General features: G+C 42.5%; 1 protein-coding gene across 4 annotated transcripts in view; it reads left to right on the forward strand.

The window, feature by feature from the left end:
- The window catches only part of LYST (lysosomal trafficking regulator), a 342444-nt gene that overhangs the window by 216773 nt on the left and 112633 nt on the right, over positions 1 to 13038 (forward strand). For all 4 annotated transcript variants that reach the window (XM_075862446.1, XM_075862448.1, XM_075862447.1 and 1 more), the window contains one exon: positions 10828 to 11016. In XM_075862446.1, the coding sequence (XP_075718561.1) occupies positions 10828 to 11016 (189 nt within the window). The remainder of the gene's footprint in view (positions 1 to 10827; positions 11017 to 13038) is intronic.

Genomic DNA, 13038 nt, shown 5'->3' on the forward strand with positions numbered 1-13038 from the left:
TAAGTCATGGGCTCTGTTGTGGTACCCATTCCTCAGATTACACTTCTATTTTTGATCCCTGGTCCCCTATCAGGTGTAAAAAAGGGCACTCCTTAGACACTTCCTGACAGCTGTTCGTACTGTCGTTTTTAGACATTGGAAGTCTGCTAAACCCCCCACCTTTAGAGAGTGGGTGGCTAAAATGGATTTATTTTTTAAATTCCATGTTTATTAGCATATAACAAGATCCAATAACAAGTGCACAACTTGGTAAATGACAGATACGATAAATAACAGATTATGCAGGTCGACCATATTGTAAATCGGTATGCAATGCAATTCGCTGTATAGACCATCCACACTGTACCATATCAAACCTCCAAGAGGAGGACAAAGAGCTAAAAGAAAGAGAAAATAAGGAATGGGAATGGGAAGGGAGGGGGGGGTGAGGAAGAAGGGTTTTCTGCTACCACCCCTTAAAGAGCGGGTGGCCTGCTTCGTGAAGGACCTTAGGACAATAGGGAGATATAATCAGAGGAGTTCTCAAAACTCACCCAATGGAACCAGGTACGCATGAACTTGTCATGTGTATCCCGCAGGGACGCTGTGAGCTCCTCCATGCGTTTCACCTGCTGGATCTTCTGAAACCAAAGGCGCATTGTAGGTGGGTCAACTTGCTTCCACAAGGTCGGGATACAGGCTCGAGCAGTGTTCACCAAGTGACGAACTATCGATTTCTTATAAGTGGAGAGAGGGATGTCACACAGATGAAGCAGGAAGAAATCCGGAGATTTGGGGAGCGTAAAGTTAGTAAATTTGGAAGTGACGTGCCAAAGACTTGCAATATAGGGCAGCTCCAGAATGTGTGTAAGATCACCCACCCGGATACTACATCTCCAGCACATGGGAGAGACCTCAGGGTAAAAACTGTGGAGTTTGGATGGGACTCTGTACCATCTTGTCATAATCTTAAATCCCGCTTCCTGTATTCTACTCGAGATTGAAGATTGGTGTGTCATGGTGTGTAACCGGTTACGTTTGTCTGCAGTCAATGTAACGGATAAGTCCGTTTCCCATTTAGACAAGTATGGAGGGTGTGAGCCCTCCGCTGGCGAGTTCAATAAGTTATACGCCAGTGAAAGGGTGTGTCTCAGGTGCCCCGTCATCGTACATAAGGTTTCAAAAGCCGTGGAGTGTGTCAGAATGCGAAGCCTGTCCCATAAACAAATTAATTCAGCACCCGTCCCGGGTTCTAGAGATCTTTTATGTGATTGTTCCATGGTGTGAATTCGTTCAACTAGATCAGAAATGGCGGCAGAACGTTCCTTCTTAAGACTGGAACCAATACGTATGAGAGAGCCTCTCATGACGCATCTATGGGACTCCCACACTGAGAAGGGGTTAGAGCCGTCTGTGTTGTTGGTGGCAAAGAAGAAGCGGAAATCAGTTGTTGGTTCCTCCAAGATCTTAGTATCTTGTAGGAGAGATTCATTTAGACGCCATTGCCAGGGTGTGAGATGGAGGGAGGGTAGGGACAGGGACAGGAGTATCATGGCGTGGTCGGAGAACGATATGCAATCAATGGAGGCTGAAAAGAGGAGCGATAATTGTGAGTGACGGAGGAGGAAATAATACGGGAGTACATGTTGTGTGGGTGAGAGAAAAATGTGTAGTCCCTGTCTTTGGGGTGAAGTATACGCCAGGGGTCCGTTAGTTGGTGTGTATAAAAAAGGCGTCTTAAGCTGCGATTTAAAGCCTGGAGGGATTGAGGTGGGGCGATGTCTTGTCTAAAGAAGGGTCTAAGGGGAGATTAAATTTGCCCCCCAATATCAGAGTCCCCTCCGCAAATTCCTCCAGTGTGACGAAAGCCTCCTCCAGTAGTGACAACTGTCCCGAATTGGGAAGGTATAAGTTCGCAAACGTCAAAGTTGAATTTGCAATCTTACCTTTAACAAAAAGATATCTGCCCAAGTCATCTATGCGACACTCCAAAAGCCCCCAAGGAACGGACCTGGAGATAAGAATGGATACACCTTTGGTTTTAGAGTCCGAGGAGGTGCTGTGATAGACTTCAGGGAATCTAGAGTTCTGCAGAGACAGAAGTTTGTCTTTGCGGAAGTGAGTCTCCTGAAGGACGGCTACATGGGCCCTTTTCTTCCATATGAGGCGAAGTAAGGAGGATCTTTTTTCTGGCACGTTCAGCCCCTGTACATTTATTGATACAATAGTGAGATTAGTCATGTTGAAACAGTGAAAATCATTTCAGGGAGTAGCGGCAGAGGACGGGGAAAAAAGGAGAGGAGGGGGTTACAAAGACGTGCAATGACGAGGGTGAAACAGAGAGGTGAAGGAAAAGAAGAGAAAGAAAAGAAGAGCCCAAAAGCTCCTAATGACCACTTGTGCGTTGCGTAGCCCAGGTGGTGGGTGGTGCAAAAGCACAGGTCTGTACGTGGGGTTGTAGAAAAGCACAGCAGTAGGAAAGGAGCCCGAAGACTCCAGACAGTATAGTGCAAGTAAAATAATAAACCACATCCTATCATGTAACAAATAATTGTTGCCAAGACAAGTGGCAATTCAGGTAACAGCTGACACACCGACCACTAAATACAACAAAATCGAGGACAGCGTTGAAACATGAGCTTCCTAAAAGTGCTGCATTTCTATGCCCAGACCATATGACTCGCCAACTCGGTATGGCATCTACTCGAAAGTCTTTAGAACAGAACGGGACTCAAGGCGAGGCAGACGATCAGCCAACCCAACGCCCGGAACATGTGATGACCATGGACAGATAGAGGGGGGATAGGAGCAGGCCCAAGATAGCAAGCCGTGACTTTACAGTTTTTTCCAATCCAAGAATATAACCACAACCTGTTGGTAATGATGGGAGTCAATTCTCCTCCCTGTCCTGAAGATCAAAATGAAAGGGTTGTCCAATAAAGAACATCCAAGGGTGTCCCATGAGTTCGTCCTCCAGTAGGACAACTTGACGGCAACTAAGGCCAAGAAGTAAAGCACTAAGTAGGCTTAAGCGTGAGTGGGAGTTGTGGGTCTCGCCTTGCGGCTACTGATCTGCAGCCAGTGGTCTTGGGGTGTGAGGCACGAGATCCCCACGTCTAGACGGAGATCTCCGCATCCTAGCGTCTATCCTGGATGGTATACGAGGTGGAGATATGGCCAATTCCGGGACCACGCCTGTCCCCTGAAATAGGAAGGCTTCGGGCAGGTCTGCCGGTGCTTTGACAGCAAAAATATTTCCCGCTTTCCGCAGCAGGATATGAAAGGGGTGACCCCAGCGGTATGTCTCTCCTGACCTTCTAGCTGCTTCTAGAAGAGGCTTCACTAGACGTCTCATGTAAAGCATCAGTCTAGACATATCTGCAATATCGGGATAAGAGCGCTGATGTTATGTATGGAACCTTGTTCCCAAGCTCTGCGTAGAATGTCCTCCTTTTGTTTATAGAAATGTACTCTACAAAGCACATCTCTTGGGCGGTTTGGGTCTCTGGTTCTGGGGCCAGCAGATCGATGAACCCTATCCAACTCCAGGGGGCCTCTAATGGCCAGTCCATCAATTTATTAAAGATGGAAGTCACCGCGTCGTGGAGATCTTCCGGTGCTACGTCTTCAGGGATACCTCGTAGCTTGAGATTATTACGCCTCCCTCTGTTTTCAACATCGTCAAGATGGAGGGCAAAGTCGTTCATATACCCCGCTTGCGTACTCACAGTTGCAGCTAATGATGTGAGGTCCAAGACAAGGGACATATTCTGGTTCTGCAACTGAGTAATCCTGTCATCCATTGAGCAAACTTCCTGCAGTGACTTGGCCTGCTTCTCCTTCAATCGTGCCATGTGTGCATCCATGTCCACCCGGGTAGGGAGAGCTCTCACCATCTCTCATAACTCAGTAAGAGTGCGATCTGCCTGGGTGTATGTAGATGGCCGCTCTGAAGCAATCCGCGGAGCGGGGCGGAATAGTCCTGGCGTGCCTTGAGAGAGTTGAGGCAGCACGCTTACATCAAGAGCAGCGGCAGCAGCCAAGTTAGTCTCAGATGGGCGGTTGTCTTTCTCTCGCTGCTGAGGAGTTGCAGAAAGCGGGCCAGTGAGGTGTCCCGAGAAACACCAGGCGTTCCTGGTTTAGCTTTCCCCCTTGGCATGTCGCTCAAAGCAGGTGAGGATGAGTTATTGATTAAGTTCGGCTGAAGATGTCCGGACCTCTGGGAAGTTACTGCCTCACGCCGCCATGTCTAAGCCACGCCCCCGGCTAAAATGGATTCTCTTTATAGAATGGAATCTCTCGTGGCTGAAGATCGTGACCACTCTGACCTTGTCATGCTGATGTGGTTCAAGACTAAATCAATTGAATTCTTTTAACCTTGCCTCATAACTAAAATTCTCCATTTCTCTTATTAGTTTAATTGCTCCTCTTTGTATTTTTTCTTACTCCAGGGCATTCTTTCTATCAACTGTTGCCCAGAACTGTTCTGTCTATTCTAGGTGAGGCTGCACTAATGCTTTGCAAAGTGCTAATAACGTCCCTGTGAAGTGTCTCCACACCTCTTTTAATACAAAACTGAATCCTGCTGACCTTAGCAGCTGATTGACATTGCATGCTGTTATTTAGTCTATGATCTACTGTGGCAGGTCTCAATAGCAATGCACTGATTTTGCCATAGACTGAAATACTGTGATATTGCAGTCTATGGCATGAATGATCTAATGATAGCAGGTTCAATCCCCCTAGGGGGCAAAATAAAAGTTAAAAAAAAAATAAATAAATATTCAAATCACCCCCTTTCCCTAGATCACTCGCCGTTTTGTTTTTTTTGCCACTTCAACCACACAAAAAAATGGAATAAAAAGTGATCTAAATGGCCGACATTCCCCAAAATAGTATTAATAAAATCGACATCTTTCTACGTACAAAAAGACGCCTTATACAGCTCTGTACACAGAAATATAAGAAAGTTATGGCGGTCACAATATGGCGATTTCTTCCAAACGTAACTTTTTTTTATTTTTTTTAAAGGTATTAAAGCATAACAAAAACTATATATAAATTTGGTATCACCGTGATCGTACTAAACTGCAAAATAACGATAACGTGTCATTTTGACCGTACAGTGAACGCTGTAAAAACGAAACCCATAAGAAAATGGAGGAACTACTGTTTTATTCCAATTCCACCCCATTCTGATTATTTTTTTCCAGCTTCCCTGTACATTACACACAACATTAAATAGTATCATTGGAAAGTACAACTTGTCCCGTAAAAATTAAGCCCTCATATGGCTGTGTCAGCGAAAAAGTAAGAGTTCTGACCTTTTGAAGGCGTAGAGGAAAAAACAAAAGCATAAAAACTGAAATAAGTCTAGTCCGGAAAGGCTTAATCCCATCTTCTATAACATTAAAAAGTTGAATAACGGCCATTCCAGGACTGAATCTAGGGGTCCAACCAGGGACCATTCAGAGTAGGCGTCGTTGACCACATCTCTCTGGATACGGTCCTTCAGCCAATTTTCAATCCAATTACAAACTATACTTTCTAAACCTATAGACCTTAACCCCTATCGCCTGTTTTGGCCTTCAGGACCCAGACGATTTTTTCAAATCTGACATGTGTTACTTTATGTGGTAATAACGTTGGAATGCTTTTACCTATCCAAGCGATTCTGAGATTGTTTTCTCGTGACATGTTGTACTTTATGTTAGTGAAAAAATTTTGTCGATAATTTTGGTATTTATTTCTGAAAAACACCACAATTTAGAAAAAATTAGCAAAAATTAGCATTTTTCTACATTTAAACGTATCTGCTTGTAAAACAGATAGTAATACCACACAAAATAGTTACTAGTTAACATTTCCCATATGTCTACTTTATGTTTGCATCGTTTTTTGAACGTCCTTTTGTTTTTCTAGGACGTTACAAGGCTTAGAACTTTAGCAGCAATTTCTCATATTTTAAAGAAAATTTCAAAAGGCTATTTTTTCAGGGACCTGTTCAGTCTGAGGTGGCTTTGAGGGCCTTATATATTAGAAAATCCCCAGAAGTCACCCCATTTTGAAAACTGCACCCCTCAAGGTATTCGAATCAGCATTCACAAAGTGTTTTAACCCTTTAGGCGTTTCACAGGAATTAAAGCAAAGTAGAGGTGAAATGTACACATTTTAATTTTTTTTGCAGAAATTAATTTCTAATACATTTTTTTTTTGTAACACAGAAGGTTTTACCAGAGAAATGCAACTCAATATTTATTGCCCAGATTCTGCAGTTTTTAGAAATATCCCACGTGTCCCTAGTGCCCTAATGGACTGAAGCACCGGCCTCAGAATCAAAGGAGCACCTAGTGGATTTTGGGCCTCCTTTTTTTAAGAATATATTTTAGGCACGTTGTCAGGTTTGAAGAGGTCTTGTGGTGCCAAAACAGTGGAAACACCCCAAAAGTTACCCCATTTTGGAAACGACACATCTCAAGGAATTTATCTAGGGGTATAGTTAGCATTTTGACCACACAGATTTTTTGCAGAATTTAGTGGAATTAGGCAGTGAAAATGAAAATCAACTTTTTTTCTGAAAAAGCATAGAAATTTTTACAAGGAATAAAGGAAAAAAAGAACCACAACATTTGTAAAGCATTTTCTCCTGATTACGGCAATACCCCATATGTGGTAATAAACTGCTGATTGGACCCATGGCAGCGCTCAGAAGGGAAGTAGCGCCATTTGGATTTTGGAGCACGGATTTTGATGGATTGTTTTTCGGTGCCAATCCGCCTTTGCAACGCCCTGGAGAGACCAAAACAGTGGAAGCCCCCCAAGTTACCCCATTTTGGAAACACCCCTCAAGGAATTTTTCTAGGGGTATAGTTAGAATATAGACTCCACGGGTCTTTTGCAGAATTTATTAGAATTAGGCGGAGAAAATTAATATCACAATTTTTTTCCACTAAAATGTTTAATTTTCTCATTTTCACAAGGGATAAAGGAGAAATAAACAACCAATTTTTATAAAGCAATTTCTCCCGAGTACGGAAATACCCCACATGGGGTCATGCATTTTTTTCATTAGAAATGAATTAACCCTTTCAGGACTGATCCATTTTTTGCTTTCTTATTTTTGTTTTTCACTCCCCGCCTTCCAAGAGCCATAACTTTTTTCTTTTTCCGTCAGTAGAGTGATGTGAGGGCTTATTTCTTGCGGGAGGAATTGTAGTTTCTATTGATACCATTTAAAGTGCCATAAAAAGTACTGGGAAACTGAAAAAAATTAGGAAAATATAGTAATATAGGAAAAAAATCTGATTCCATTTTTTGGGGTTTTCGTTTTTACAGCTTTCGCCGTGCAGTGAAAACGACAGCGATTTTGGCGGTTTAAATTATTTACGTTTTTTACGGTGTTCACCGTGCGAGTTAAATAATGGCATATTGTAAGAGTTCGGCCTTTTACGGACATAGCGATATCAATTCTGTTTATTTTTTTACATTACTTTTGAAGAAAAATGGGAAAAGGTTTTTTTTTGTAACTTTTTTTTCTTTCTCACTACTAATAACTTGAATTCTTCTACACATTTTATTAGTCCCCTTAGGGGACTTGTACCAGCGATCAGTGGATCGCGGGTACAATATGCTGCGATACTAATGTATTGCAGTATATTGTTATTTTTACAGGCTTCTGTAACCGCACGATCGCTGTTCCTGTCCCTTAGTCCTGGGTGTCAGCTCTAATACACAGCCAACACCCGCAGCGTATGGAGCGGGCTCAGCACGTGAGCCCGCTCCATACATCACCCCCGCACCATGACGTGCTATTAAGTCATAGTTCTCAAAGGGGTTAATGCACAGCGGATGGTGTGAATATTAAAATTTTGCACTGATGTGCCATTTTAGTTCATAACATGTTGTGCCCAGTTTGTGCCACTGAAGACAAATACCTCATAAAACGTTAAGCGGGTTCTCCCGGGTATGGCGATGCCATATATGTGGGCGCAAACTGCTGTTTGGGCACGCTGCAAGGCTCAGAAGGGAGGATGCGCCATTTTGCCTTTGGAGCGCAGATTTTGCTTGGTAGTTTTTCTGTTTTGGGTTTCGTGGTATTTCAGTTTATAATGTGGGGGCATATGTAATCTGTGCGGAGAACATCAGGGCATAATAAGAGGGTATAAAAATGCGGTAAATAAATAATAATTCATAGATGTGTGGCCGGTGTCGCACTGAAAATGGTGTCGGATGTTACCCGCTTTTATAACGCTCTGCACATTTTGCATCGCCATATTCCTGGGAGCCAGAACTTCTTTATTTTTTCACCACCGGAGCTGCGTGAGGGCTTATTTGTTGCGAGACAATCTGTACTTTTCATTGGTACCATTTTGGGGTACATGTGATTTTTTTGATCACTTTTTATTACATTTTTTTGCAAGCCGGGTGACCAAAAACAAGCAATTCTGACAATGTTTTTTAGTTTATTTTTTGCGGCGTTCACCGTGCACTATAAATGACCATTATATTTTATTCTGCGGGTCGGTACGATTACGGCAATACCATATGTATATAAGTTTTTTTTATGTTTTGCAGCGTTTGCGCAATAAAATCACTTTTTTATAAAATAATTTATTTTCTGTGTCACAATATTCTGAGAGCCGTAACTTTTTTTATTTTTCAGTCAAAAAAGCGGTGTAAGGGCTTGTTTTTTGCGGGACGGGTTGTAGTTTTTATCGGTATTATTTTCGGGTACATGCGACTTTTTGATCACTTTTTATGCTCTATTTTGGGAGGGGTGGTGACCAAAAAATAGCGATTCTGGTGTCGTTTTTTATTGATTTTTTTTGGGGTGTTCATCGTGCGGGAAAAATAACATTATAGTTTTATAGCTGGGGTCGTTACAAACGCGGTGATACCAGATAGCTGTACTTTTTTTAACGTGTTCATTTTTTTCCTATAATGAAAGACTTATTATAGGGAAAAAATGAAGTGTTTGTTTATATCACTTATAACTTTTATTTTTACACTTTTTTTTAAAACATTTTTATTCTTTTTTTTACTTTTTTCACTTAGACTTGCAGCTTTGATCGCTGCTGGAGTACATTACACTACACACGTAGTGTAATGTACTCCAACTGTCATTGTGACGTGACAGTCACACTGACAGGAAGCCTCGGAGGACCGGCAGGAGGCTGCTCCTCCGAGGCTTCCGTACATGGCAACCCGGAGGTCATTATCTGACCTCCGATTGCCACGACAAGCATCGGTAGCCCCCACGATCACTTCGTGGGGGCTGCCGATGTGCTTCAAACCACTTAAATGCGGCGACGGCATTTATGGGGTTAATTGCCGAAATCAGCGGCGATGGTCCGCTGACCGGCAAGGCTGGAGTGTCAGCTGTCAGGGACAGCTGACCTCCCGGTTCCCGGACACTGTCCGTTAGGACAGTGTGCGCCGGGAACTACTCCGCAATAGTACGTCTGGATGCGGGAACTAACCCCTCTGCAGGACGTACTATTGCGACGCAGCGCGGGAAGAGGTTAATTTACCCATTAGGAGGTCAACACTACAGCAAATCTCCACCCAGTCTACCATTCTAGTACTTGTGTGGCCTTAAGCTGTGTAACGTCTGCAATCTGACTAGGGCGGGTACATTTAGCCTAGAATGGCCATTGACTATGCAATATTTGGCCTGCAGCGGTCAAGCTAGACCTACAACTATCAGGTTATCATAGGGCCTGATACAACTGCTCTAAACATTGCTAATAATAACTACTCCTAGCTTTTGTCCTTTTATCTTCATTGCTTGGAAATGAAAGTGACGTTCGTTCCCAATCACATCGATTTGCATTAGGGAAGTAACGACCGTTCTAAACACCTTATTGATAGTACCAAGCTGCAGCTAGCAAAAGTCACACCACATTATTTTAATCAGTATACATAGATATAGTTGTTTCTAGGCACTACACTCTAAAGGCCCTTTTACAGGGGCCAATGATCAGGCAAACGAGCGTTCATACAAACACTTATTCCAGATCATTGCCCTGTGTGTGTAAACAGGGCAACAATAAGCCGATAAACGAGCAAACGCTGAGATGTGCTGCCAACGTGATGGAAATGTATAGGAGTGAACGATTGTAGTAACGTTTGCTCGTTCCCATACATAAACAATCATTGCTCCTTCTGAAAGGAGAAAAACGATCACCGATCAATAAGCGGTCTTGTTGATCGGAGCTCGTTTTCATGGCCGTGTAAAAAAAAAAAACTAAACTTTTGTTTTGTATAAGGTAAGTCTGTCCTTGAATGAGGATTCAGAAGTAATTGTTGTCCACTTAGTGACAGGAATGGAAAACTAAATTTTTTGCATTGGGGTTAGTTAAAGCGTCGGTAGGTTGACATTTGCAGATATTTGAAGCATGACATTTAAAATTCTAGTTGCTTCTTAGCAAAAGATCAAAAAATGTGATTTGCTAGTACAGCTGACAAACTGGTAGTATGTTTATAATAAGCAATGTCATATATTTCATGTTGACTTCTCCCTCAAAGTGATAACAACTTAGTCAATGTTCACATCTCCGCCATATATGGTAAAAAATAGCCTAGCCTTCTTCTCTATTTTTTTCCTATAAAATCACGAACACCAAGACCGTTCCATCGGGCTCCGCCAGTGCCTGCCAAGCGATGGATCCAGCACTTCCGGTTTTCTCGTTTTTCTGTTCCTAGGACAGAACAGAAAACAAATACAGATGTGTACCCAGCCTTACTGTTAATTGATAAGAATTTTTATTTTTCTTTATAGAAAAAGATTGTTGTTGTGTAGTGTCTTTTTCATATCCTTCATTATATTATCTTTATCTTTCTTGGCAGACTTTTCCAGCGTCTAGAATCAAAATTGAAAGAAATTTCCAAAATTGCTGGTGATATAACTCAGAATGTATCTTTGTCTCAAGGTATGGAAAGAAAGAGTGTTATACAACACATTCGCAATATGTACAAGGTTGATTTAAGTGCAAGTCGACACTGGCAAGAACTTGTCCAGCAAGTGACTCACGACCGGTAAGTAAATAAATACTAATAAGAATTCCTGTTAGTAAAAGGATTTCTATGATCATTAAAGAAAATTTTACATTTTAAATTGACAGATTGTGTCCCCACTTAAACCTAAATGCATTTTTTAATCTGGATTCCAAGAACTTGTTACTGAGTAGCACAATGTATGCTAAATTTCCTGCCAAACACCGGATTCTAATAAAAACTCCCACTGAGATCAGCAGGGGTGACATTTTAAACTCTGTGTGGCAGCTCATTGAAACGACAGGAGATAGTAGTTGGGTTGTGCTCTTTATCACTTCACATGTAAAATCTAGTCCGCTCCGCAGGATTCCATACTCTACAACTAGAGAGACATGAACTGGCTTACTGACCCATGACAATCCTGTGGTAGGGAGGGAGAATATAGTAACCTCTATACTTTGGGCTAAAAATACTTAACCTAGAAGTAAACTGTAGTTTATTTTTTCTTGTGGAATTTTACCTTTAATGTGAATCCGAACACTTTCAACCAGAATCAAATTCTGACTGATTTTTACAAATAATTCTAAAATTAGGGAGCTGAGATGGAGACGGCTGGTATGTAAGTTTTCACAATTTTGTTGTCATTTTCAACATATTATACTTGCCACCTGACATGTACAATTTAACGCTATTTGTGTAAAGAAAATTCATATTATAGCCGCTCAGGTATGTTTTTGTAATTGTAAATAAGTACCGTATATATCGGCGTACAAGACGACTTTTTACACCCTTAAAAAAATGTCAAAAGTGTGGGGTCGTCTTATATGCCGGATATTGTCTACATTAGGGATGCACGTTGCAGCCGCACAGCTCAGTATAGTGACACATGAATGTATGGGAGCGCGGCTGCGGCTGTGTAATTCAGCCACAGCCCCGCTCCTGAGTCATGATAAGTTCGCGGGGTCAGGATGATGCAATGCGGCCAGCGCTGCACTAATGAGCGGCGGCACTGGAGACAGAACATGGCGGGCGCGCTACAAAACACCCCCATGTTCTGTCTTCAGTGCCTGAACTGCCGCTCATTAGTGCAGCGCCGGCCGCATCACCTCATGCTGACCGCGCGCGCACTTCCTGTCAGGAGCGGGGCAATGGCTGTATTACACAGCCGCAGCCCCGCGCTATAACGGCGGAGATCAGAGAAACCTCTCATCTCCGCCGTTATTCCCCTGAATGCTGCGATCACAGCTGACTGCAGCATTCAGGGGAAAGTGAGAAGGGGGGATGCCCCTGGATCGCGTCACAGGGAATTCCTGTGACGCGATCGAGGGCCATACCATATATGGGCAGACAGCCCAGGGTCTATTGACGGACCCCAGGGCTGTCTTACCATATTTCATGTTGTTAGGACATACCCAAGTATGTCCTAACAACTGCCTGTGTATTATCCGTCCACAGGTTATGTACTGGCACATATCTGATATATGTCAGTACATTAAAGTTTAAAAATAAAGTAAAAACAAAGTATTGTTAAATTTTAAAAAAAATACACCTTCACCTTTTTTACAATAAACATTAAAATAAAAAAATGAAATAAACACGGCTTTCATTCACTTATTAATGTGAGGCATGAGGTGCGATGAATTTACCCTCCATGTTCCTCACATTAATAGTAATTAACCCCATCATGTACCTCGCACATTAACCCAATATGACTGAGAAACATGATGGGATTAATTACTATTAATGTGAGGCGCGTTCAAAATTCATCACACGTCGCGCCTCACATCAGAAAACGGAAGAATTTTTTTTATTACTGTTGGCAAAAGTATCGAAATTGGTATCGAAATCGCAATACTAAACGAAGTATCGGTATCGAAGTCCAAATTCTGGTATCGTGACATCCCTAGTCTACATATTGTCTACACACAGGTTGTGTGTTACCTTGTGAGCCTGCAGTCCGGTACACAGGCTCCCGGGATGCACGGAATCCGCCACGGATCTGAGGGATGCCGGTATTAGCCGCCAGGGAACATCTCTGTAAGATCCTCTGGCCCGCCCTTTCCT

Source organism: Rhinoderma darwinii, chromosome 4 (assembly GCF_050947455.1).
Source record: "Rhinoderma darwinii isolate aRhiDar2 chromosome 4, aRhiDar2.hap1, whole genome shotgun sequence".
Taxonomy (NCBI): Eukaryota; Metazoa; Chordata; class Amphibia; order Anura; family Rhinodermatidae; genus Rhinoderma; species Rhinoderma darwinii.